Source organism: Protopterus annectens, chromosome 3.part0 (genome assembly GCF_019279795.1).
Source record: "Protopterus annectens isolate FY-2018-M chromosome 3.part0, PAN1.0, whole genome shotgun sequence".
In the NCBI taxonomy this organism is placed as follows: Eukaryota; Metazoa; Chordata; order Ceratodontiformes; family Protopteridae; genus Protopterus; species Protopterus annectens.
In genome coordinates this window covers 824,717,995-824,745,430 of record NC_056731.1, presented here as the reverse complement: position 1 = coordinate 824,745,430, position 27,436 = coordinate 824,717,995, and the positions used below count along the sequence as shown (strand labels likewise).

The 27,436-nt window shown below is 40.3% G+C and overlaps 1 protein-coding gene across 1 annotated transcript in view; it reads left to right on the top strand.

Moving 5' to 3' along the window:
- The window catches only part of GMDS (GDP-mannose 4,6-dehydratase), a 2,292,844-nt gene that overhangs the window by 985,681 nt on the left and 1,279,727 nt on the right, over positions 1 to 27,436 (top strand). Inside the window, exon 5 of the mRNA XM_044065162.1 lies at positions 20,575 to 20,767. Coding sequence (XP_043921097.1) covers positions 20,575 to 20,767 — 193 coding nt within the window. The remainder of the gene's footprint in view (positions 1 to 20,574; positions 20,768 to 27,436) is intronic.

Genomic DNA, 27,436 nt, shown 5'->3' with positions numbered 1-27,436 from the left:
AGGGCATCGGAGAACTTCCACTACTCTTCTTGATAGGTGCCATGGGATCTTTTACATCCACTTGAGCTACCACCAATTCAGGCAGATTAGAGCCTCAGTTTAATATCTCATCCGACGGATGACATAATTAGGAGTGTAGCACCCCTCTTATACTGCACTGCAGTGCTAACAGTCTCCTAGTATGGAAATAGAACCCACAGTCTTCTGCCTTTATTGTTTTAATTTCACTGTTCAGCTTATAGTGGTTAATTTTAAGCACTCTAATAAACAATGATTGTTTGATAACTATTTCACCATAACTATTTAGATTGTACAACGGTACATCATTATTATTGTTATTAATATTAATATTATTGCACACTATCATTTTTACTTATCCACACTAAATTTAGGGGAAAAAGGCTTAGTATTCACTGGAAAACAAGCCATGTTTCTGCCTTTTTTAGTCTGTAAGCAGTAAAATTAGTATTGTTATTCTGAAAGTGAGCATAAATGATCTTGTATATTTGCACTTTAAGCAAAAAACACACTCTTCACCCCTATGATATGGGACCTTACAGTGTTAAGTTTGCCCCCTCCCAAAAAAAAAATCTGCTTGATGTGGTACTCTTACACTAAGTATAACTGACATGCAGGAATATATTTTAAGCAAACAGCTACATTTTATAATATATTTCAAGCAAACTACTAAATTCGACTGCATGAATGGATTTACGTTCAGACAATAATAGTGTATCTCCTCACTTCCTCTTCAAATGCAAGTCTTCCACAAATGTGATACTAATTATTCTCATTTATGGGTCCTTGGTTAAGTTCTTCCTTTCAGACCGTCAGATCTTGACAAATTTTTCAAGAAGATACCAAGCTAAAGAACATAATGCATTCCTGTTCTGATACATGCCATATCGTCACATGTAAGACACATAATCATGCCAGATGAAGCCATATGCTTTCCATTCCATTTTGTACCTTCACAATATGGATCTCAGTCCTGCTAACATTAATGACATTTTTCCGTGTTTGATGCCATATAAGCCATTTATCTTTTAACAGGTAGCCATCATATTATCAGCTAAGACTTCTACCAACATTCCTTTTGCTGGTCTTGGTAGAAGAATTATTGCCTAAGTGACAGAGTTTTAACCTTGCCACTTGCTGTCAGAGGAGAAGGCTCCTTGCTTCTTTGTTGGCTAAGAAATGGTAGATACCAACAGCTGCTCATGCAGGGAATGGCAGAAGGGTCCTCATCACAGCCTAGGCATATACCATTGCTGGGAGCTCATATCCTCAGAAGATATGTCATTGCCCAGTTGATTTTTAAGATAAGTTCAGAGTTAAACCAGTCCCTCAATATCCCCATGTCCTGGCGGCTTGTCCTCAAATAGTAAAGCTCAGGCCCTGACCGGTATGCTGCTTGTGCAGGAGGTGGTACATCCCTGATATCCAGCTGCAATGGATGTATGTCTAGATACTCGTGTTATCCACCTTCTGTTTGATCACTTGCAGGCCATAACCAAATTCTCTGATTGTGAAGAGGGCTTCATTTAGTTATCTGTCCACATGTCAGAGGAACTTAGGGCCGTGGACTCTCTCCCCAGGGCCTAAGTCCATCTGGAGCAGCCAATTCTTTTTGGTGGGGATCCATTTTATTTTACTGTGCCGGAGCACATAATGCAGGGTCTAGACATCAAACATACGTGTGTCTGGTAGGAGCTACAATCATGGGTTGAGGAACAAACCTTTAGAGAATACAGTTTGAAATCAGAGCCAGGCCTGGAACCGGCTTTTTTCCTTGGTAGGTTTCCAGTCATCTGACACTAGGCACATGCCAGGTATGCATTTGCCTTTTTGTAGTTCTTTATACTAATTCATACCCGATGGTACATTGTGGCACTTCCTCACATTCAGGCTTCATGCAGCAGTCTGGGGATCCAGTGTCCAATGTCTGTGAAATTATCAAGGATAATGACCCCCCCCCCTTTACCTCTTCTCTGAGAGACCTGTTCATTTAGAGAAACTCTGTGGCTTATGAGGAGTGGCTTAGGCTGGCCTTGAGCCTTTTTCTAACCCTCCAAGGAATGCCTGGTAAATTATGAAGAAAGGTTAGGAACTATGGGTTAGACTCCCCCTCCTTATTAAGTACCCTAAAATGGGTATTCAGTGAGCAACTGTCTTTGGCATAACATCCATCCATCTAGCTATCCACCCACAACCTCTTTTTCCAATTTTTGCACATGGGGTTGGGGTTACATTTTATTTATTTGCTTGCTTTTATTTACTGGGAAAGTCTGTCTTCATACATTCACCTATTTTTCAATGGAAATGTGGGGTGAAAAGCACCAAGACATAAAATAAGGTGTTTAACAGTAATTACAATAAAATCATGATATGTAGTTACATAGTATTTAGTAATTATAGCACAGTAGTTATAATACAAAACACAGAAAGAAAAACAAATATCATTAAGAAATATAGTTACGCTGTTGGCTGTGATTATAGCAGAAAATTAAATAGAACAAGAAAATCAGTTGCATGACTTTATGTTGGTTAAACGGTAACAGAAAAGAAAGTCAAAAAGTCAGTTTATAATAGTAGCAAAGCATCAATCATATTGATCACTGCTGCAGTAGCCTTAGCTATATGGGTTATATTCTGCCAAGGATATAACAGCTGGCCAGCTTCCAAAGCTACCACTCACACAAACTGTCAGTCAGCATAAGCAGAGCTGACTAAAATAACAGGTTGGGCGCAAAGCCCTTCAGAGCTTTCCTGTCGTTTAATAAAGTGCTCCGCTGCAGGCTTTCAAAGATCAACAGTTGGCTTGTGTTGCTCCTTTGCTGGGCAGATAAGTTCTCTTTGGGGGAAAAAAACTCCTATATTTAAAAATTGTTTTATTTTATTTTATTTCCTGTTTACGAAAGTTAGTTTTAGGTTAGAAGTTTGTGTTTTAACAGACTGTCAGAAGACTCATCTGTATTTTTAAGCAGGAGCACACTTTTTTCCTGCCAGTTTAAAAGTTGTTTAAAGTAATTGAAAAACATTGTTTTTTCTGTTGAGAAATTGTGTTTATTTATTTTTTTGAGACTGACAGCATTTTAAATTGTTTTTACTGCATTTTTCCTGTGAAAAAGGCGACTTTTAAAGACTTAAATTTTTACTGGCTCTTGCTTCTTGTTTTCCCGGGGAAAGAGTCAATATTTTCAATTTGACTGTGGAACAAACTACTGGTCTCGTGGTCGTTCATTCTTCCAGCTACAAAAATGGAAAGTTAAGCAAACTGTCTTTGCCACCACATACTTCTTTTCCTGAAGAGATTTAAGATTCCAAATGTGGATAGGAAGATGAAGGGACAGATGTGGTTTTTTTTTTCCCTGTTGTCTGATTTAGACTCAGAGAAGAGCTCAGTTTCTGATTCTCCCTGTGGAGGGTTATCTTTTTCTGACATTATTTCCAGAATGTGCCACTGTTGTCAGTGGGAGAACACAGAGGTTATCCTTGATAATTTCACAGACATTGGACACTGGATCCCCAGACTGCTGCATGAAGCCTGAATGTGAGGAAGTGCCACACTGTACCATCAGGTATGAATTAGTATACAGAACTACAAAAGGGCAAATGCATACCTGGCATGTGCCTAGTGTCAGATGACTGGAAACCTACCAGGGAAAAAAGCCTGGCTCTGATTTCAAAGTAATGTGGTACATCAGCAAGCAAAGGAATCCAGGCCATACCCCCTTAGCAAGTTAGCTTGGGATATAGCTTCGCAGCACAATCTCACTCTACAGGCATCCTACATTCTATCAGAGCAAAACTGTGTGACAGACAAGCTGAGCAGGGCAAGATCAGAGAGTCTTCCAAGATTTGATCTATCTGTAGTGAGTTCCTCAAGCAGCTATATTTGTCAGCTTTCTGAACAATCAGCTGGCAAGAGTCTGCTCCAGGACTCCATTCCAGAAGGCCTGGAAGACCATTTCCTTTTCCTTTCCTAAAAAAAAGAATTTCCCTGTATGCTTGTCCACCCTTTCCAATGATATCCAGAGTATTCAGAAGGAATCCCCAAAATCATTGGGATGATTCCCTTCTGGCTCAGGCAACAGTGGTTCTTCCTTTTTTTTGGAACTGGCTAGGCACAATTACCACAAGCTTCTCATGGAATGGATCTACTAACACAAGGTCAGGAGTGTTTAATATACCCCGACCCAGTCAACTTCAACTGACTTTGATGATAGTGTCTTAATTCCCTTTAGGCATCTGTTTACTGAGTATGTGCAGCAGGTTCTAAAGGCATGGAAGCCTGTTACTAGAAAATTATATATTAACAAATGGAAAGTTGTTGCCAGCAATATAACCAGCATCATTCAAACTTGCTGTTCTCTGGTTTTACATTATTTGTGAGAGTTGCTCTCCTATGGCCTTTATCACTCCTCCAGCAAGTTTAATTTATTGGCCATTTCAGCATGTCTGCCCACAGATCCTCTTCTTTCAATACATTCTCATGTCAAAATGTTTCTGAAAGGGGTTTTGCATAAGTGGCCTCCAAGAATTCTGGTGGCTCCTTTTTGGGAACTTAGTTTTATTTTATAGAAGCTAACACTTGCTCCATTTGAATCAACTTATCTGGATGACTTGAGAATCTTAACATGGAAAATTGTTTTACTGATTGTTTTGACCTCTGCAAGAAGAGCATCCAAGTTACAAACTCTTATGGTGAGTCAACCTTATCTCATTTTCCACAAAGACAGGATTTCTTTGAGAACTAATCCTTCTTTTATGCCTAAAGTGGTATCTTTAAGCCAAATTATCCATTTCAGCATTTTCTTTCCTGAACCCAAACATGAGGGTGAAAGGATACTCCATACCTTGGATGGCCACAGGCAACCCAGGTACTATCTTGACAGAACTAAATCTTTCAGCTCTTTAGATCAGTTGTTCATTTCTTATGATGATAAGACAAAGAAAGAGCCTGTGTCATAACAGACTAATTCCAAATGGTTGTCTCAGACTATTACCTTTTGTTATACTCACTACAGCAAAGCTGTTACAGGCAAGGTCAAGGCTTTACTCTACCAGGACCTTGGCTTCATCTGTGGCTTTTTGAAAACAGTTAGATTCTAGAAGCAACATCTTGGTCCTCTGTGCTCACATTTACAAGGCATTACAAGCTTGATTCCTTCGGTAGATTTAGATCAAGCTCTGCTAAGACCATTCTCCAGGGGTCCCTGGACCCTTCTGCTTTTACCTCTGAAATGTAGCAAGCTAGGGTAATCTACCCATATAGCTAAGGCCACTGCAGTGATCAATATGATGAACATAGTGCAGTTGTGTAAGTAAACTTACCATAACAGTAGATGTTTGAATGATCACTGCAGCAATAACAGCTCCCTCCATCCATCCCCCTTATTTTTTTGGTGTACTGTTTATGCCAGGGTATGAATACGTATATTTTGCTGTTCCTAGTATTGTTCTTTCTGGGCGCTGCCTCCCTCTCTCTGTTGTCATGAAAGCTATGGAAGGCTTGGTGCCCATATACTCCTTTTTGCTTATCTCAGTGCGAGCTGCCTGACTAGGTACATGGAAGGTGTCCTGAAGTGTTGGATGATGGCTGCCTTGTTATATCCTTGGCAGCATACAGCCCATACTGCAGCAGTGATAATTTGAACATCTACTGTTACAGCAAGTTTACTTACACAGCTGTACTGTCTATTGACTATAGGCACAGTGTAGCTTAACTAGATGTTTAATATCATATGCCATTGACAGCACCATTGGGAGAGAACTGGATAGTGGAAATTCTTTGAGTTGAGATACTGTCAGCATTGCCAGGTGCAGTCAAGCAAGGACAGAGCCAGAAGTTCCATAGGTGGAATCTAAGAAGAGATTTGAAAGCAGGAACATTATCTAATTGTCTAATAGAGGGTGGGAGTTTATTCCTACTGAGTATAGGACCTCATCATTTGTTAGTAGTGAGATTGAATTAAGTACTGTTCCATGGACTGTAGGTTCCTGGCAGGGTTTGTACCACTGAAGGAGATTAGAAATAGCTGGTGAAGGATTTTGCACAGCATTTTTAATTCACTAAAGGTTATAAGACTCAACAATTGTAGCCACACAGGGATTTTAAGGGGTGTACAGTGGTGTTTTTTGCAGGAAGGTTCATTTCAATTAAGTACCGATCCTTGGATTGTAGGCGCTCGTAGGTTTTGTACCTCTGAAGGAGATCAGAAATTGCTGGTGTGTGTGGCTGGTGAAGGATTTTATACAGCATTTTTAATTCACTAAAGGTTATAAGACTCAAAAATTCTAGCCACACAAGCATATTAAGGGGTGTATAGTGGTGTTATTTTGCAGAAAAGTTGGTGGAGTATTTGGTGGTTTTATTGTAGTATTGCTCCGGCTTCAACATGGAAATGGAAGACTTAGTGGATAGACAGTCCTGTGCATCCGGTGCTTGATATTAGGGCATGCATCTGAATGACCATGTGTAACTTCTTGAAAAGTTTGGCAAGATACATCTGATGGAAAGGATGAAATCAATGAAGGACCACTCAAGGGAGTGGCTTCATAAAGCAACTGATGCATTAAGACTGTATCTGGTGTTTCAACAGTTTTTGACCATGTCAAGAATGTATCACATAGTTCAGAAAGTTGTTGTTGTTCATAGATTCATAGGTTCATACTAGGCTATCTGCCCTAAGGCATTTACAAGCCTAGCCAGAGTGTGTTTGGCTTTCACCACCCTTTTAAATGAGTTTACTGTGTCCTTGAGGTTAGTTTACTGTGCCTCTGTCTAGTAGTGACACAGAAGTAATCCCCGGGGTAAACCTACGATCTCCCATCCACTCGTCAAGATTCCTCTTGAAGAGGGTCAGTGAGGGGCTCTGCCTAACATGGACTGGGATTCTATTCCAGAGTGACGGAAGCCTCTGGGTTATGAATCTGTCCCTCCAGCATGTCCTATTTATTTCTGTGCTGAGGTTCGAGTCCCTTGAGCGCATAGCTCTAAGGGATTTGGATTTTCTGAGGTGAAGCATGTCCATTAATTCCGATTTGGACATGGCTTTATACGTCAGGCATAGATCGCCTCTAAGTAGGCGGTATGCAACTGAGTAGAGCTGGAGTTTCTTTAACCGTTCAGCATATGGCATCTGTTTGAGTCCCTTGATCCTCTTTGTGAGGTACTTTTGGGGGTTTTCCAGTTGCTGCAGGTGTCGGGTAAGGTACATTCCAAATGGGGCATTGTATTCAATTATGGGCCTGATGAGGGATGAGTAAAGGGGCACAATAACCTCCCTTGATCTAGATGTGAATCCTTTCATGATAAGGTGGGCTATATAGAAGTCTTTCTAACTACTTTGGCAACGTGGTTGTCAAAGGAGAGATTACTATCCACTTGGGTCCCCAGGTCCCTAATTACTTCTTCCATACTTAATGGATTACCGCCTATGTGGTAATTTGTAGGCACTTTGTTTTTGCCAAAGGGGATGACAATACATTTTTTGGCGTTTAGCTTCAGGCCATGGCTCTGGCACCAGTTATCCGTCTCTATGAGACCCTTTTGGAGGATGCTTGTGTCAGCTGGATGGTCGATTATGGCGCCCAGTCTGCACTCGTCTGCGAACTTGGTCAGCCATAGTCCTTCCGTGTTAGCATGTACCTCAGAAAAATATATACCGAACAAGAGACGTCCCAGGACTGAGCCTTGTGGGACGCCACTTGTAACTTGTTTAGAGTCTGACATGGCTCCAGCAATTCTGACCATGTGGGTTCTGTCCTTGAGCCAGTTTGCAACCCATCTTATGACATAGGGGTTTATATTCAAGCTGGAGAGCTTGTCTATGATGCCTGAGTGGGGTATTGTGTCGAAGGCTTTTGCGAGGTCCAGGTAGGCTGTGTGAACTACCTTCCCTTCATCAATAGCCTTGGTGACTGTCTCAAAGAAGTCAACCAGATTCAACAGGCAGGATCTGCCCTTAACAAAGCCGAATTTGGTAGGATCCAGTGTCTGTAGGTCCCCAGTATCTTTGTTTGAGTTCCATAATGATCCTCTCTATAGCTTTGCAGACCAGGCTAGTCAGGCTTATGGGGCGGTAGTTTCCAGGGTCAGTTGAGGCACCACTTTTGTGGAGTGAGACCACTGTTGCTGTACACCAATCTTTGGGTACATATCCTGTAGTAAGGCTGAGATTGAACAGTAGCTTTATATGAGGGGTTAGCTCTTCTTGGAGTTCATGTAGGACACAGCCCGGGACACTGTCTGGTCCCATTGATGCTGTGTTTTTTGCTTTGGAGAGGGCGGCTCTTGCCTGAGCATCTGAGATGTCAGGGAGGCAGCACTCTGCTGGGATAGATATTTGCTCTTTTGGGGGGAAGGCGGGGAGAAGTTTGCACTGAAGCTGTCTGCCAGGATGTTGGCAATGTCTGTGGGTTCAGTGCATTTTTTGTCATTTTGGACTAACTCTGAGCATATCTGGGAGTTGCCACCCAGGTTCCTAACATAACTAAAGAAAGCCTTGTGATTATCTTTAGTGTCCTGTGCAATTTTTCTCTTGAAGCTGGCCTTGGAAGATTTTATGAGGGACCTTAGTTTTTTGCTAGTACTGATCAGAGATGCCTTCCCTTTTAGGGATTTTGCTCTATCATGTAGTAGCTTCCTCCTTCTGTTGTATAGCTTATTTATGGCTGGGGTCCACCAGACAGGATGCCTGCCCTTGGAATATTGGGTCTTGGTTTTATTTGGGATTGCATGATCCATGCATTCCTGAAGGTGTCCATAGAATGCGTTTATAAAGGATTTTGCAGTTTGGACCATATTTTCCACTGGCCCTGGGGTGAGTTTGGACCGTATTTTCCACTGGCCCTGGGGTTATGTAGGATTCCACCTCGGTTTTGAGAAGTGTGAAGTTAGCTTTTGAGAAGTTTTTCACTGTGGTTTTCTGTGCTGGGTTTGGGGTCGGGATGTGGATATCTAGTGCGATTAATTTATGGTCCGATCTTACCAATGAGGGGTATACCTCTGGTGTGGAGCATAGAGTCCCCATGTTGGTGATGATCAGGTCCAGTATGTTTTCCCCTCTTGTGGGAATGGTGACTAGTTGTTCCATAGCATTTGAGTTTATAAATTCTAGGAACCTTTGGGCTAGGGTGTTGGGGCTTGAGTAATGCTCCCAGTCTATGTTTGGGTAGTTGAAGTCACCCATTATAATTGTGTTTGGAGAGACCTTCATGTTTTCCAGTGTTCTCAGGAAATCCAAGTGGGGTTCCTGCATTTGGGAGGGTGGTCTGTAGCAGGCTACAAACTGGAAAGCCGTTTTGCCCACTGTTAGTTGCACATGGATGGTTTCCGATGCTTCGTGCAGTGCAACTAACCTGGAGGTGTGGGTATCTTTGATGAATATGGATACTCCCCCTCCTTTTGTAGTCCGGTCTGAGTTTTGAGGCCGTAAAGCATGGTATGAGGTATAACCTGGTAGTGCTGGGGTGCTCTCGGGAGCCTTGAACCAGGTTTCTGTCACTGCACAGATATCGATGTTCTCCATACTGAGGGAGCTTCGAGTGCATGCATCTTGAGGTTTAGACTTCTGGCGTTGAGTAGCATTACCCTTAGTTTCTTTTTCCTTGTGTTGTCTATGGAGGTGGGTTTGCCTTTTGAGCCTTGCCTAAAAAAGGCACTATGGGGGTGGAAAGAGCCTTTGCCAGTATCCGAAAGCCCAGGGGTGACAGGTGCAAGCCATCCCTAGCGAAGCAACGTGGCTTGTTGAGCATGTCATCCCAGGCTGACAGACACATGATCCCCTTTGAATGACACCAATACTTTAGCCAATTGTTAAAATTGATAATTTTGTCTCTATACTGTGGCATCATTCTTGGTGAGGGTAAGATGCTACTCAAGGTCAGGGTCATACCAGCCTGGGCTACATGATCAGAGAGTTCCTCAATGTCTCTTTTCATGTAGTCCAGGGAGGTACGTCTCAGGTCATTCACACCAGCATGGACAATGACCGAGTCATATTTGTACTTGCTTTGGAGTGAACTGAGTGCTTGTGTTATGTGGCGGATCCTAGGTCCCGACAGGCAGCTCACCGTGACCTTCTCTTTGTTCAGCCTGTTGAGCAGGATGTCAGTGTGTCTGACAACAGAGTCACCTATTACAAGTATTTCAGGTGTGTTGTTTAGCCTTAAGGGCTGTGGCTGTTTGGCACACTGACTTTGTGAACTATGTGTTGCACATGTTTTGTTTTGGGGTAGCGGTTGCTTGGATGTCTGCTTTGGAGGTCTCTGCTGCTTAGGCAGATTTTTATTTAGAGCCTCCGAGTATGTTTTTGTGAGTTTATGTGTTTGATTTGCTGTTGTGGTAGGTGTATGTGAGACTGGATTTGTGGTGTGTGTGATTACCTTCTCCTCCTGACTGGTTGCGCCAGTACTGAGTTGAGAGAGCTCAGCCTCCAGTTTGGCTATATGGTTACATCTCTCACATATATTTGAACTTGTTGGGAGGAGGAGAGGGAGGAGGAGAGGGTTGTCTGTATACATGAGTCAGTTGTAACATTGCCTCAAGATTCCCAGATTCACCAGCTGGACTGGAGAGGAAACCAGCAACTGACCTTTGGACATGCTAGAATAGTATAGGGGACTCCTATATAACTGAATCAACAAAGACCAATAGGGGACAAAGTACTCAAAGGGAGTATATGAGGATGTAGTGCTTTTAGTTTATTAGTGCTAACTTATAGAATTGCTTCTAGGAGCAAGTGCAAGTCTTTAGATTTAGAATAGGGTGTTTATTTAGAGAGTTAGAGCAGTTCTAAGGGAAAAAGTGAAGAGTAGACTTTGTGGAGCCAGGAATGGTTTAAACCCGATTAAGTGGCGCTGCCCGATGCTGCGCTATGCGCAAAATCGCACTAAAGCGGGTTTTTATACAGGGGACTTGAAAGAGCTAGAAATTAGCCCAAAACGGCCAATAGACTACAAGATTCTGTGCTGAGATCACTCCTCCAGGGATGGATAGGCTGCTCAAAGCTCCACACTCCCACTGGGGAACAAAGAAGCTTCCTTCTATCCAAGTAAGGAAATGGGCAACACAGGAACTATGCTAAAGTCCAGAATACAGCAATGCCTGTATTAGGAACTATTCTGGGTCAGGAAAGGTGGGAAACAAGGATTGTTTTTGTTTTTTCTTTTTTTAAAGCACAAACAGTAGAAAAAGTACAGTAATTGCTTAACACAGGCTAGTGCACTTGAGTGAGCAGCCTCAACAGATAAAATTCAACAAAAGACAAACTTTAAAGTGCAGGTAAAAATACTTTAGCAAAAACAAGCTTAACAGGCAGAAATGGCAGTTTTAACTGTTCTTTTGGCTTTTCCTAGTTAGGGGTCACCAGAGCAGAACTCCAGTCTGCTAATGATTGGCAGTAGATTTTTATGGTGCTGAGGTGCCAGCCCGACACCCAACCTTCAATGAAGGCACACACATTCACGTATGTCTTTCGAATGCCACTCGACCACATGGAGGACATGCAGATTCCACACAGAAGGCGCTCCAGCCGAGAATCGAACGGGAGAACCTCTTGCTGTGAGGCAACAATGCTACTGCTGTACCACCGCGGCTTACATTTTTTAATAGTTATATATTCATTTTAAGCAATTTTATGTACTAATTTATTTTAAAAGGTCATGCAATATTGGATTGATTACTGTGATTTTTTTGTATTAAGTTATACATTCTGTCAAGTGACTTTATTTTTGGAATGTCTGCTTGGCCTTTTTTCCCTTCTGTAAGCCTGTTTGAATTTTTTTTCTCCCTGTACAGTAAAGGTATCCTGTCTAGGATGGGAGAAGGAGCTATACTTTGATAACAGGAGGAGGGGGGGGGACTAAATTTTGGAAGTTAGTATACAGTTCAGCAATTCTGGGTTTATCCTTCTGTTAGGCCACTCATCCTCTGGTTTGGATGTTTTTACACTAAAGTGGAGAAACTACTTCCTTTATGCATTAGCAGCCATCCTTATCATTCAGATAAATGCAAAGATGGACAGGAACTCATTTGATTCTAATAATCTCACTTCGTCGTGGGCAACATTGTTTCTACTGTTCATTTTCGGTGCACTGTATCTTCCAGTCTGCATTTTTCAGCTGATCTTGATAAAGGGTAATATGAATCTTTCCAGTCTCAAGATGCTTTATATATCTGTGAATAGATCTTTATTCAGCTGTGATAATCAGAAAATTCCAGAGTTGCCAAAGGACACCACTGGCCTCTTAGGCGCTGGTGAGAACAGTACAAGAAAAATGCCTAGCTAAATGGAAGCAGTTAATGATTTGAGCTGCAGCATTAATTATATATATCTTTTTGTTTTCCTGTATCTTCAGCATAACTACTGATACATTTTTGCTATACAAATGAAATGCAGATACAAAAATATAGCGCCACCATACGTTAAAATTAAGATATAGCATTTGCAGATTAACAAAATATCTTCTTTTGAGTTTTTTGGGCGAAAATGGTTTTAACTGATCTCAATAGTCTGTTGAATGTATATTGGTATACTCTAAAAATGCGTTTCTAGTTACTTATTTGTATTAGACATATATACATTTATATAGTGTCCTTATTTTAACTGGGGTTCTACTTGGAAGAAAGGTTTTCTTATCATCTCTTTTTAACAGTATATGATTTATCATAATAATTATTTCCCTGTGAAGTAAAAGTTATATTTGCTCTCATTTTTATTGCTCTCTGTTGATTCTTGGAAACACAAGGGGATGTACCAATCTGGAGGCCTGTACATTATCAATTCATCTGCTTTAACCAAATATTAAATTAAGGCATCATGGATTTCATTTTTTTGGTATTTCTGTTAATCTTTGTGTGTGTGTGTGTGTGTGTGTGTGTGTGTGTGTGTGTGTGTGTGTGTGTGTGTGTGTGTGTGTGTGTGTGTGTGTTAAAAATGTAAATAGGGTTTAGCTTTATCCTAAATTAAAAAAAAATGTTTTTCAAGAGATTAGAAGCAAGCATGGTTAATGTTGTTAGATATTTTCTTAACTCATATATTAGTATATTTCTCTTTTTTATTGTCCAGAGCTACTTGAACTATCAGTTGCATAGTAAGCTTGCTTCTGCCTCTTTGAGTTCACTTGAAGTGTCGAATTGTTTTTTTTTTGTCTGAAATTATTTTCCCTTATAAAGAGCAGAAAAACTGGTCATCTGAAACTTTTTTCATAGTAAACTACATTTCTACATTTTGTTGACCCTCTACCACTCTGTTTTTAAGAGTACTAGTCATTTGAAATGGTTTTATTGAAAGTATTCTTTCTTTAAGTTTCAATTTGTAGCAAATGAATCTCTAAATTAAAAGCACTTTACTTCCAGAAGCCCTTTGTGAAATTTAACAAAAATTGGCAAGATGGCTGGGACAAACCTTGTATTTATTTTGAATATAGCCGTTCTTGCAAATATATGCCAACTGACCCCGTGGCTACACCTTTCATGCTCTGTAGGTTAAAGGTAAGGGGTTGTACCATTGTTTAGATGCTTATAATAGCTAGAATTAAGACATTTTTGCAGAGGCTCCAACTATTTGTGTCTTTTGTGATGGAGGAAATAAAGATGGTCAGCAAAAGTTCAACTAGGTTATTTAAAATGGAATGAAGAAATTGATTTTATTTTGTTCATCTGAAATATTGTAAAACTTTTCATGAGGCAATATAAGCTCACTCTCATAGGGTTGTTTCTGATTCTACTACTTTCTTAAGTAATTTATCTTTGGAAAATATCTGCAGTCTGTTGATGCAGAATCATGACCATCCTCTCCCATAGTGTCATAAAAGAGGTATGGTTTGAGGGATAAGACCTGTCTTTAGGAGGTCTTTATCTTCGTAACCTGCAGAGAGAGGCTGCCTAAGCTCTCTACAATAGCAGTATTAAAAGCCTGATGAACTCCATGCTGCAGGCAGCAAACGTCTTGGTTGGGAGTTGTGCTTTTAAGGAAATGTGCATGCACCTCCTGGAGACAGCCATTGCAGAGCTCACAAGACTGCTATGGGATGATAGGATTGGGCATCTGCCCAGCAGTAGTATGACAATGCAGCGGCATCCTCATTCTCCACCATGGCCCTGGACTTGGGGTGGCTTAATCCCAGAGGAGGTTAAGGCAGGTGTGATAGACTTGATGCGTGAGGAGAAGAACTGGTGGCAACTTATGGTCAGCTGTGGGAGAGGTAGGGGAGAGGAAAAAGAAATGTTGTGGCCTTTAGGGGAGAAATGGCTCTTGAGGGTATTTATCTTGGTATGGAGAGAGGTGTATCCCAGATTGCAGGAGAAGAAGAAACATTTTAGTGTGAGTGTCTGATAATATGTAGGAAATTCACAACTGTGTGCAGTACATAGCTATCAAACTCTTGTCATCTACCTGAAGATGTTCGAGAGGAAAACTGGTAAACACGTATGCACAGTAGTAGAAGGTATGATGGGAGATGAGTAGTATGGACTCAGTACAACTGACCTGATGTTTGCAGTGAAACAGATAGTGGAGAGGAAGCCTGAGATAAGGAACAGTCCATCTAGACATTCATAGGCTGTGAGAAGAAAACATGATCATGTCCAATGAAAGCTGATTTGGGCTGTCCTGCAATTTTTCAAATTCCCAGAAACAGTGATAGAATTGATGCAGGCTGTGCACAGGGACCCAGTGTCAAAAGTTTGAACATTGTTCACACTCACAAAGGGTTTCCCAGTGGTTGTTGGTGTGTATCAGGGCTCAGCTTTGAGCCTACTGCTTTTCATATTGGTGATGGACTACTTCAGCAAACGGGTCAGAAACACGATTGACAAAGCTGCTATGTATAGATGATATGGCACTTCACACAGGCAGACAGACTCTGAAGAGGTGCTCCAGCAAATGACAGGTTACTGTAATGCAAAAACTGAATGGACATACATGGGAAGGAACTAAATAAAGAAAAAACAGTGGTTATTGTGTCAAGCAGAGGAAATCAGAAGAATCGTAAACATTGAACTTGTAGGAAAACTAGTGGAACAGGATAGCAGCTTCCAGTATATGTGAGGTGTAGTTGAGGAGAAAAATTTAATTGAGGAGGTCAAAGCTAGAATCAGACGTGCTGCAGCCAGCTGGCACAACATGTCAGAAGTAATATGTGATGGAAGAATATGCCAAAAGAGTTGAAGAGTATGAGCTATAAAACAGTAGTGCAAGCAGTGTTTCTGTGTGGCATTGAAACCCAGATGATGAGGGCAGAGCAGCTGAGGAGGTTTGAGGTGGTTGAATATGAGGTGCCTGAGATGGGTAATAGGATGCATAGTGTGGGGCAGACAAAGAAATGAGGACCTCAGAACAGACGTTAAATAGCTAAAGTTACAGAGGAGGTGAAAGAGAACAGATTACAGTGGTTTGGTCATGTGCAGAAAATCTGAATACAGTTTGGTAAAGCAGATATGAGAGATACAGAAAGAAGGTAAGAGGAGAGAAGGACATCCAGCCAAAAGATGAATGGATTGCATGAGTGCAGACCTGTGAAGGGCAGACATGACTGTTGAAGGTGTTGGGAGAGTGACTGTAAATAGACAGTTAGTGACAGTTGATGTGCTACCCTGACCCCATGGGAAAAAAGGAGATGATGATGATGGACTGTGCATACAGACTCCAAGCTGAATCCATTATATGCTTCCTGTTTTATGTGTATGTTGTTAAACTGGTGAATCAGAAAGAAAAAGAAAGGAGTTTAATTTGGGGTGCTGATCAATTATACTGTGGTTTAAAATGTGGGTTCTATTGCTGCAGGAAGAGTTCTGTTTTCCTAATGATAACTGAATTAATTTTGCCTACTCTATTTTCACAAAACAATTAGAAATTAAAAAAAAAGTGTAAAATTACAAAAAACAAATAAATAAAAACCTTATCTGTTTATGCAGTAAACATATTTAAACACATACCCAAATGAAAGAAGATAGCTGCTATGTTGGCCTAACAGTAATGTCAGTAAATTTTTCCAAAACATCAAAAATAAAAAGCACTATGTCTTCCATACTGAAAATCCTACTTTTTTATACCTGTCGTACCCATAGCATTCTTATAAGTTATTCTAAGGATTCCTGTAATCCTGTATAGGTGCAGAATGCAAACATCATAGTCCTTTAAATGTTTTTTTTTTTCTAAGTTAAACACAAACAAAAAAAGTAAAATGCCTGTGTGTTATGTGAAACCCAGCATCCTGTCTAGGGGCAAGAATAAAGTACTGTTCTTCAGTGATCCTGTGCCAAGTATATCATCACAGTATACACATTCATACAGATTACTTTTTCTGTCTGAATGCCACTTCCTGTAGTTTTTATTTTAAAGGCTTCACCTTCATACCTCTCTGTCAGCAGGTTATTAAAATGGACCAAATTAACATATTTATTCCCACTGCAGCTTTCAGCAGGAAAGCAAGGCAGATGTTAAGGACTGACAAACTGCCATTTCATTTCACTACTGGCTTTTAAGTCAACAGAGGCAGTGAAAACGGCAAGAAAGTTAAGCATGGTTGTTTTAGCATAATGTTGTATAAACAGTTAATTGGCTAAAAACAGCGACTAAAACACAGTTGTCAGTACTCTGAGGTAATCAAGAGGGACTGGTTGCATTGGATGTGTGAAGGAGGAAGGTTGCACTAATTAAAAACATCTTCCTTTGTTTTGTTTTCTCCTAGGATTAAAAAGAGCATGCAGGCATGTACCCTTTAAGAGTGTCAGACTACTCACAGTCAGCTGGGTAGAAGGGTAGCATTTTCAGAACTCCATATGTATAATAATATTATTAGTAGTTATTTCGATGGATGGATTTTATACATTTTATATATATATATATATATATATATATATATATATATATATATATAATGTCTCTCTCTCTCTCTATATATATATATATATATATATATATATAAAATATATGGATTCACTTCATAATCTCGAAATACTGAAATCTCGAATTTCAGTATCTCGAGACCATGAAACTGAAACCCCAGAAGCACGAAATTTAAAATTGCGACTTCTACACTAAACATACCACAGACACAAACATAAACATAAACATACACCTCCCTTCACATACACAAACACCTACCCTGCATACAAGCAGGGGGGCAAACCCCACTGCGCCCCCCCCGCACCCCCCTACTTAAATATACTAATTCTGAGGTCGCAATACCCAAACAAACACACAAAAACACCACCACCCAAGCTACATTCCCCTCATGCTCACACATCACACTAACAAAACACACAGACACACACTAAAGCCCCTACCCAAAACCCATAAAACACAAACACTTATATCTCCAATCACCCACTCACACACCAGAACCGCTAATTCAAAATCTCCGAACTTCAGGATTTTGAATTTTGCGCTTCTGGGGTTTCGGTATTTTGCACTTTCACCCTTCTGGTCTCGAGCTACTGAAATTTGGGATTTCAGTAGTTCGAGATTCTGAAGGGAACCCATACACACACACATATAGATATATATATATATATATATATATATATATATATATATATTTATTTATATATATATATATATATATATATATAAAATCCATTCCTCTAACTGCCTATATGGTCAAGAACATAAGATCGAAGTTTTGAATCTTTGAAATGTAAATAAAAACAATCTTTTTTTTTTTTTTTTTTTTTTTTTTACGTTTTTGCAGGAGGGCAAGCCCCCCTGCATCCTCCAAACCCACTGCTAATTAAATATACCAACACCGAGATCTCACTACAGCGAGGAAAACGTAAATATACCATTCCATGCAGTATGGCGATCTGCATTGAAATGGTTAGAAGTTTCAAAACTTTGATCTTATAGTCTTGAGCATAAGAAAGTCGAAGTTTTGAAACTTCGGTGTGTGTGTGTGTGTGTGTGTGTGTCTGTGTCTGTGTGTGTGTGTGTGTGTGTGTCCTTGTCTAAAGAACTGCAGCTAACCTGCCAGGCAAAATAGTACTGATCATACAAGACAAGTTAATAGTAAAGGGAGAAAGTTGTAAATGCTGTAAGAATGAACATAGTTTTATGTGCTAATCCTACATATTATATCATGTTTTAACTCATCCTTAAAGAACTGTGCAGGACTATAGTAGCAAATGCGTATATATAAATACATGTAAAACAAGAAAAGTAGAGTTGAGACAAATATAGGAGAGATGAAATGGCTGAGAAAGACAATATTGGTAGCGTCTCCCAAGTGAATGAAAGTCAGGCATATCCCGTATTAAAAAGTGTGGAAATGTGAATGTTTTATTTTAAAAGCTGCAGTCTGATTTGTGGAATGAAAGAAACACTATAAGAATGCATACTAGTACTGCAGATTTGTAGCTGAAAAAGACATGAAGAAAATTAGCATACTAGCTTTGCAAAATGTTCATTTGTAGTATATCTAAGCTGTCTTAAACTGCCTTAAAATTGCTTTGTTGGAGAATGCTTTTCAGCATAGCAGAAATATTACATCATAAAACAGTAAAATGTTCATCAAACAGATCAGAAAATAAGTCACCGTATCATTGTGCCACTTAAATCATAATAACCCAGTCAGGTATATTGTGCATACCATGAAAACCGAATATTTCACATAGCCATTTTCTTCGCAGTTATTTTTAAAACAGTTTTTGCAGCTTAACGTACAGTGGATTTAAAAAGTTTACCCACCCCTGTTAAAATGTCAGGTTTTTGTGATATAAAAAATTAGACCACAATAAATCATTTCAAACTTTTCCCACCTTTAATGTGACCTATAACCTGTACAATTCAATTGGAAAACAAATCTGTTAGAGTAAATAAATATATAAAAATAAAAAGCATACGATAAGCTGGTTCCATAAGTATGCACACCCTTAAACTAATACTTTGTTGAAGCACGTTTTGATTTAATTGCAGCACTCAGTCTTCTTGGGTAGGAATTTATGAGCGTGGTACATCTTGACTTGGCAATATTTGCAAACTCTTCCTTGCAAAAGCACTCCAAATCTGTCAGATTATCTCTTGTGCACAACCCTCCTTCAGGTCACCTCACAGATTTTCTATTGGATTTAGGTCTAGGCTCTGGCTGGGCCATTCCAAAACATTATTTTTCTTCTGGTGAAGCCATTCTTTTGTTGATTTGAATGTATGCTTGGGGTCATTGTCGTGTTGAAAGGTAAAATTCCTCTTCATCTTCAGCTTTCTAGGACACGTCTGAAGGTTTTGGGCCAAAAGTGACTGCTATTTGGAACTGTTCATAATTCCCTCCACCTTGACTAAAGCCCCAGTTCCAGCTGAAGAAAACAACCCCAAAGCATGATACTGCCACCACCATGCTTCACCGTGGGGTGGTGGTCTTTTGGTGATGCGAAGTGTTGTTTTTGTGCCAAACGTACCTTTTGGAATTGTGGCCAAAAAGTTCTGTCTTGGTCTCATCAGACCATAACACATTTTCCCACATGTTTTTGCGAGACTTGATGCATTGTTTTGCAAATTTTAACCGGGCCTGGATGTTTTTCTTTGTAAGAAAAGGCTTCCGTTTTGCAACCCTACCCCATAGTCCAGACACATGGAGAATATGAGAGATTGTTGACATATGTAGTACATAATCAGTACTTGCCAGAAATTCCTGCAGCTCCTTCAGTATTGCTGTAGGTCTTTTGGCAGCCACTTTGACCACTTTTCGTCTAGTCTTTTCATCAATTTTGGAGGGACGTCCAGTTCTTTGCAACGTGACTGTTGTCCCATATTTTCTCCACTTTTTGATGACTGTCTTCACTGTGTTCCATGGTATATCCAATGCTGTGGAATTTTTTTTGTACCCTTCTCCTGACTGATACCTTTAAACAATGAGATCCCTTTGATGCTTTGTAAGCTCTCTGCGAACCATGGCTTTTGCTGTAGCAAGCAACTGAGTAAATGTTAGGAAAATCCTTCTAGGACAACTGAACTTTGAGATTAATCAGAGTCTCTTTAATTGATGGCAAGTGTGTACCCAAGAAGACTGAATGTTGTAATTAAATCAAAAGATGCTTCAACAAGGTATTAGTTTAAGGGTGTGCACACTTAGGCAACCAGCTTACTGTACGTTTTTTATTTTTTATATTTTTTTCCCCTAACAGATTTTTTGTTTTTCAATTGAATTGTACAGGTTATAGGTCACATTAAAGGTGGGAAAAGTTTTGAAATGATTTATTGTGTTCTTATTTTTTTATAGCACAAAAACCTGGTATTTTAACAGGGGTGTTTAAACGTTTTATATCCACTGTATGTAGTTTAATAATGAATTTTGTACCAACCTACTGCATTTAAATATTTTATTATATAAATATGTTTTTTTTTTTTGTTTTGCTTTTACTTGTCTTTCTTGTGAGCATTCTTTGGAAGTTATTTTTCTTTCCCGCTGAAGTCAACTATGCCATGTGCAGATTTTTGCATTTATTCTTGTGCACTGTCAGGTATTCACAAGTGGCACATCTTACTAGAGGTATTAAATAAATTGTCTGAAAATAAGCAGTTATCAAAATGTTTCTTATTTTTTTTTTTTTTTTTTTTTACCTTTTTTCAGATTTCTTTTGAGCTGGCAGAATACACTGCAGATGTGGATGGTCTTGGTACCTTACGTATCCTAGATGCTGTTAAAACTTGTGGCCTTATAGAACAAGTGAAATTATATCAGGCTTCCACTAGTGAGCTGTATGGGAAAGTTCAAGAAATTCCTCAGAAGGAGACTACTCCTTTCTATCCCAGATCCCCTTATGGTGAGTAGAGCTGATAGACCTGTTTTCATTTTGTTAAATCTTGTGCCTGAAGTCATTTTTATATGAGACTGTAAATAAAGATAGAAAAAAACATGACTAGATTTGTTGAGAGTCAAGCCTTTATAAATTGCTGACCAGAAAAAATGTAGTTTTATTTTAGGGTGAATATTACCAGCTCACTTAAAGCTGTGTTTTCTTTATTGAGGTATACAGTACAAAACATTAAGGGGAGCTGGGGGTAGCAATAAACTAGTAAGGAAATTGTTGGGTGTTACTGATATGATATGAGTTTTGTATTCTTTGTTGATGAATATGATCTCATGATTTACATTTACATAATACTATATTTTATAATAAAGTCAGCACGATTAGATGCACTGTTTTAATTTATTTAGTAGAACATTTTCTTTGAGGTCCATCATCTTCATTCTTTTTGTATTTAAGAAGTGTTCTAGGAAGGTTTTTATTGACTGTGGCATTTTTAACTTAGCCTTCTGTGATGGCTCTTGCATTGCAGTCTCGAAGGCAGAGTATACAACCATTTTATGTCTTGGATGCACTCCAAGTGGCCTATAAGGGATACAGGAACAATACTGCAGTTACCCATACAATACTGAAAGAAAAAGAAGGTCTTTGTAATTACAAATCAGATCTTTGTAACTATGAGAATGTGAAAAACATATATATATTACTTATCACTTACCTTCACCAGCATGTGAATTTTTGTTTATGTATTACCATAGCTAACCATACTGTTTTGCACATATTTGTTATAGTAACATATTAAAAAATGAAAAATATGCAAATGTAATACAATTATAGAGACATATTAAGAGGAAATGCGCATTCCGACATAGTACTCCTCCTGTATTAACGTATGAGTGAAGTAGTTTTAAAACTTTTAACATTACACTTTAGAAAGAATTTGCCCTCATTCACTCTCATTGCAAGAATTGTTTATGTATAGTATGTCTGATGCTAATACCTCTTTTAGTATTTTTTATATAGGTTCATAGGTAGATACTAGGCTATCTGCCCTAGGGCATTTATAAGCCTAGCCAGAGTGTATTTGGCTTCCGCCTCCCTATTAGATTAGCCTACTGTGCCTCTGTAAAGTAGGTCACAGAAGGTACCCTTTTAAGATTAGTTTACTGTGCCTCTGTCTAGCAGGGACACAGAAGAGATCCCAGGGGTGAATTTGCGATTTCCCATCCACACGTCCAGATTTCGCTTGGAGGGTCAGCGAGTGGCTATGTCTAACATGAATTGGGATTCTATTCCAGAGTGAGGGGAGCCTCTGGGAAATGAATCTGTCCCTCCAGCATGTCCTATTTATTTTTGTGCTGAGGTTTAGGTCTCTGGAGCCTGTAGCTGTAAGGGACTTGGATTTTTTGAGGTGGAGCATGTCCATTAATTCTGGGTTTGACATGGCTTTGTATGTCAGGCATAGATCGCCTCTGAGTAGGCGGTAAGCAGCTGAGTAGAGCTGGAGTTTCTTTAGTGGAGCTGCATAGGACATCTGTTTGTAGCCCATGATCCTCTTGGTGAGGTACTTTTGGGGTCTCTCCAGTTGCTGCAGGTGTCGGGTAAGGTACATCCCAAAAGGGGCATTGTATTCAATTATGGGCCTGATGAGTGACGAGTAGAGAGGCACAATGACCTCTCTTGATCTAGATGCGAACCCTTTCGTGATAAGGTGGGCTATATAGAAGGTCTTTCTAACCACTTTGGCAGCGTGATTATCAAAGGAGAGATTACTATCTACGTTGGTCCCCAAATCTCTAATTACTTCCGTACTTAATGGATTACCACCTATGTGGTAATTTGTGGGCACCTTGTTTTTCCCAAAGGGGATGACTATGCACTTTTTAGCATTTAGCTTGACGCCATGGCTCTGGCACCAAGCATCCATCTCTGTGAGACCCTTTTGGAGGATGCTTATGTCAGCTAGAGATTCGATAATGGCCCCCAGTTTGCAGTCATCTGCAAACTTTGTCAGCCATAATCCCCCCGTGTTAGCCTGAACCTCAGAGAAGTATATACCGAACAAGAGAGGTGCCAGAACTGAGCCCTGTGGGATGCCACTTGTAACTGGTTTGGATTCGGACATGGCACCTGTGATTCTGACCATGTGGGTTCTATCTCTGAGCCAGTTTGCAACCCATCTTGTGATATAGGGGTTGATATTTAAGCTGGTAAGCTTATTTATGATGCCCGAGTGGGGTATTGTGTCGAAGGCTTTAGCAAGGTCCAGGTAGGTTGTGTGGACTACCTTGCCCTCATCTATGGCTTTGGTAACTGTTTCAAAGAAATCAACTAGGTTTAAGAGGCAAGATCTGCCCTTAACAAAGCTGAATTGGGTAGGGTCCAGTGTCTGGAGGCTCCCAATGTCTTTGTTTATGAGTTCCATGATAATACGCTCCATAGCTTTACAGATCAGACTAGTCAGGCTTATGGGGCGATAGTTTCCAGGGTCCGTTGTGGCACCACCTTTGTGGAGTGGGACCACTGTAGCTGTACGCCATTCTTTGGGTACATATCCTGTAGTAAGGCTAAGTTTGAACAGTGACTTAATGTGAGGGTTCAGTTCTTCTTGGAGCTCGTGTAAGACACAGCCTGGGACACCGTCCGGTCCCATAGATGCTGTGTTTTTTGCTTTGGAGAGGGCAGCTTTCACCTGTGCATCTGTGATGTCAGGGAGGTTACATTCAGTTGGGATAGGCATTTGCTCCTTTGGGGGGGAAGGGGGGGAGTTTGCGCTGAATCTGTCTGCCAGGATGTTGGCTATGTCTGTAGGTTCAGTATATTTTGTACCGTTATGCAACAATTCAGAGCATATCTGGGAGTTTCCGCCCATGTTACTGACATAACTAAAGAAGGCCTTGTGATTATCTTTAGAGTCTAGGGCAATTTTTCTTTCAAAAATGGCCTTTGATGATTTTATGAGGGATCAAAGTTTCTTGCTAATACTGATCAGAGATGCCTTCCCTTTTTGGGATTTTGCTCTGTCATGTAGTAGCTTCCTCCTTCTGTTGTATAGCTTATTTATGGCCGGGGTCCACCAGACCGGTCTCCTGTTTTTGGAGGAGTGAGTCTTGGTTTTATTTGGGATAGCACGATCCATGCATTTCTGCAGGTGCTCATAGAATGCATTTGTAAAGGATTCTGCGGATTGGGCTGTATTATCCTCTGGCCCAGGGGCTTTGAAGGATTTCACCTCAGTCTTGAGAAGTGCAAAGTTGGCTTTTGAAAAATTCTTTACAGTGATTTCCTTGGCTGGGGGTGGGGACGGGATATGGATGTCCAGGGAAATTTGTTTATGGTCTGATCTTACCAATGAGGGGTTTACCTCTGGTGTAGAACATAGAGTCCCCATGTTGGTGATGACCAGGTCCAATATGTTGTTCCCTCTTGTGGGAGGGGTGACCAGTTGTCCATTGCGTTAGAGTTTATAAATTCAAGGAACCATTGGGCGAGGGTGTTTGGGCTTGAGTAGGTTTCCCAGTCAATGTTTGGGTAGTTGAAGTCACCCAATAACATAGTGTTTGGATGGACCTTCATATTCTCCAGTGTTCTCAGGAATGCCAAGTGGGGTTCCTGTAATAGGGAGGGTGTTCTGTAGCAGGCTACAAACTGAAAGGCAGTTTTGCCCGCTGTTGCACATGGATGGTTTCCGATGCTTCGTGCAGTGCCACTAACCTGGAGGTGTAGGTATCTTTGATGAATATGGATACTCCCCCTCCTTTTGTGCTTCGGTCCGAGTTTTGGGGCCGAAACGCATGGTGTGAGTTATAACCTGGTAGTGCTGGGGTGCTCTCAGGAGCCTTGAACCAGGTTTCTGTTACTGCACAGACATCGATTTTCTCCATACTGAGGAGAGCCTCGAGTGCAAGCATCTTGAGGTTTAGACTTCTGGCATTGAGTAGCATTACCTTTAGTTTTTTTATCCTTGGGTTGTCTATAGAGGTGGGTTTGTCCTTTGAGCCTTGCCTAAAAAAGGCACTATGGAGGTGGCAAGAGCCTTGGCCAGTATACGAAAGCCTAAGGGTGACAGGTGCAAGCCGTCCCTAAAGAAGCAACGTGGCTTGTCGAGCATGTCATCCCAGGCTGACAGACACTGGATCCCCTTTGAATGACACCAATACTTTAGCCAATTGTTGAAACTGATCATTTTGTCTTTATACTGTGGCATCATTCTTGGTGAGGGCAAAATGCTACTCAAGGTCAGGGTCATACCAGCCTGGGCTACATGGTCAGAGAGCTCCTCTATGTCTCTTTTCATGTAGTCCAGGGAGGTACGTCTCGGGTCATTCACACCAGCATGGACAATGACAGAGTCATACTTGTACTTGCTTTGGAGTGACCCGAGTGCTTGCATTATGTGGCAGATCCTGGCACCCGACAGGCAGCTTACAGTGACCTTCTCCTTGTTCTGTCTGGTGAGCGGGACGTCAGTGTGCCGGACAATAGAGTCCCCTATAACAAGTGTATTTGGTGTGTTGTTTGGCCTTAAGGGCTGTGACTGTGAGGCACACTGATTTTGTGAGATATGTGATTCGTGGGTATTGTTGAGGGGTGGCTGTTGCTTGGATATCTGCTTAGGAGGTCTTTGCTGTTTAGGCAGATTTTTATTTAGAGCCTCAGTATGTTTTGTGTGTTTATGTGTTGGGTATGCAGATGCAATAGGTCTTTGTGAGACTGGATTTGTGGTGTGGGTGGTTACCTTTTCCTCCTGACTGACTGTGCCAGTCTTGGGTTGAGAGAGCTCTGCCTCCAGTTTGGCTGTGTAACTGCATCTCTCACATGTATTAGAGTTTGTTGGAAGGAGGAGAGGGTTGTCTGTGTACATAAGGCAATTGTAACATTGCCTCAGAATTCCCAGATTCACCAGCTGGACTGGAGAGTAACCTTGACACTGACCCTTGGACATACCAGATTAGTATAGGGATCTGTTTTTTTACTGATCAGATTAGGGAAGGGAACTGATTTTTCACTTGATCAGGAAGGATCAATCGGGAGCCTAATACTTATGAGAAGTCAAGGAGGGTGTAGTGCTTTAGTTAGTTAGTGTTTCCTTATAAGAGCTGAGCATGTGCAGGGCTTTAGAAAGATAATAGAGTGATTACTTTGAGAGTTTGAACAATTCTAAGGGAAAAAGTGAAGAGCAGACTTTGTGGAGCCTGGAATAGTTTAAACCTGTTTAGGCGGCGCTCCCCGACACTGCTCAGTGCGCAAAACCACCAAAAAGAGAGTTGTAGGGTTTTAAGAGAGAGAGAGATCAAGGAGTTTAGAATTGACCCAAAATGGCCAATAAAACTACAGCTTCTAGGTAGTAACCACTCCTCCAGGGACAGGCAGGCTGTTCAGTGTTAACCACTCCCACTGGTGAACACAGAGACTTCCCTTTAGCCCAAGCAAGCACTGGCTTTCTAGAAACTTCCAAACAGTTCAGAACAGCAAATCTGTAACTGAACTTTCTTAACTTACAGAAAGTGGGAAAAAAGCAAGATTTTTTTGATTTTTTCTTTTTGTTGTAGTTTAAAGGTAGCAGAGATGCACAAGCAGCAAAATAATCACAACAGTGCAATAAATGACCCCACAATTGAGTGCTAGGCCAAAATCAGGTAAAATGCAGTTTTTAGAGAAAATAATGATTTTAAATTAAGTGCAACACAGGAAATGCAGTAAACAGGCTCTAGATGTGTTCCAAGTACTGTTGCTGTTACAGATATAAACTTTAGCAAGCCGGAAAATGCCAAAAAGTAGGCGGCAAAGCAGTAAAACTTAACAAAAAATCAGAAGAAAATACTTCTTGCATTTTCAGATTCAGTGGTTGTGTAATATATTTCATGATTCCTTTAAAAGAAAATCACATTGATTTGATCGTCCTGAATGAATGATTTCCTGCTCCATTCTGTGTACCTATTACATTTTCATTTTATTATTGAGTGCAGTTTGTATCAAATTTAGCATTTCTTTTACTGAATCGGATGCCCAGTTTTAGTGTTACTACTGCAAACCTCACAAGACGTACTAGCACTACATTAGATGAAAAGTGGTTTTGGTCCACGTTTCTGGCAAAGAAAGATCTGAATTTACTGAAAATATCCTACCCAGAATGCCTCATGGATCAATATTCGCAGTACCAAACACCTTTTGATGACCTCTAAGATGTATGTTACCACATAGGTGAAGTTATTTGAACTTTTGTCGCCTGCCCTTTAAACTCAGTGCCTTTCTGCTTCATTGAAATCTACTTAACGATCACTTTAAACCAGTCTGAGAACCTGTTTTGTATAAGTTAATTTCTGTTTCTTCCTTGGCTGACTGCATTGTGTCTGAATTTCTGATCATGGGTGCAGTCCTATCATTCATAAATAATTGTAATTCAGTAAATCAGTTAGAATAGTACTTACTCACGTCACAATTCTAAAGATATCTCCATCAAGTGTTAGGGATCCTGTCCAAGTTTCAGAATGTCTGCATAATATGCTTCAAAATGGCGCAGTCTGACCCTTCTTTGTCATTTGCCCCTCCCTCTTTGAATTTAATGTCAAGGGCTTAAATTATCTTGTTCGTTGTACTGAAATTACAGTCTTATGTATGTGATGACGTAAAGGTGTGGTGACTTAATCAATTAGATTACAATGAACATATTAATTTTAGAAC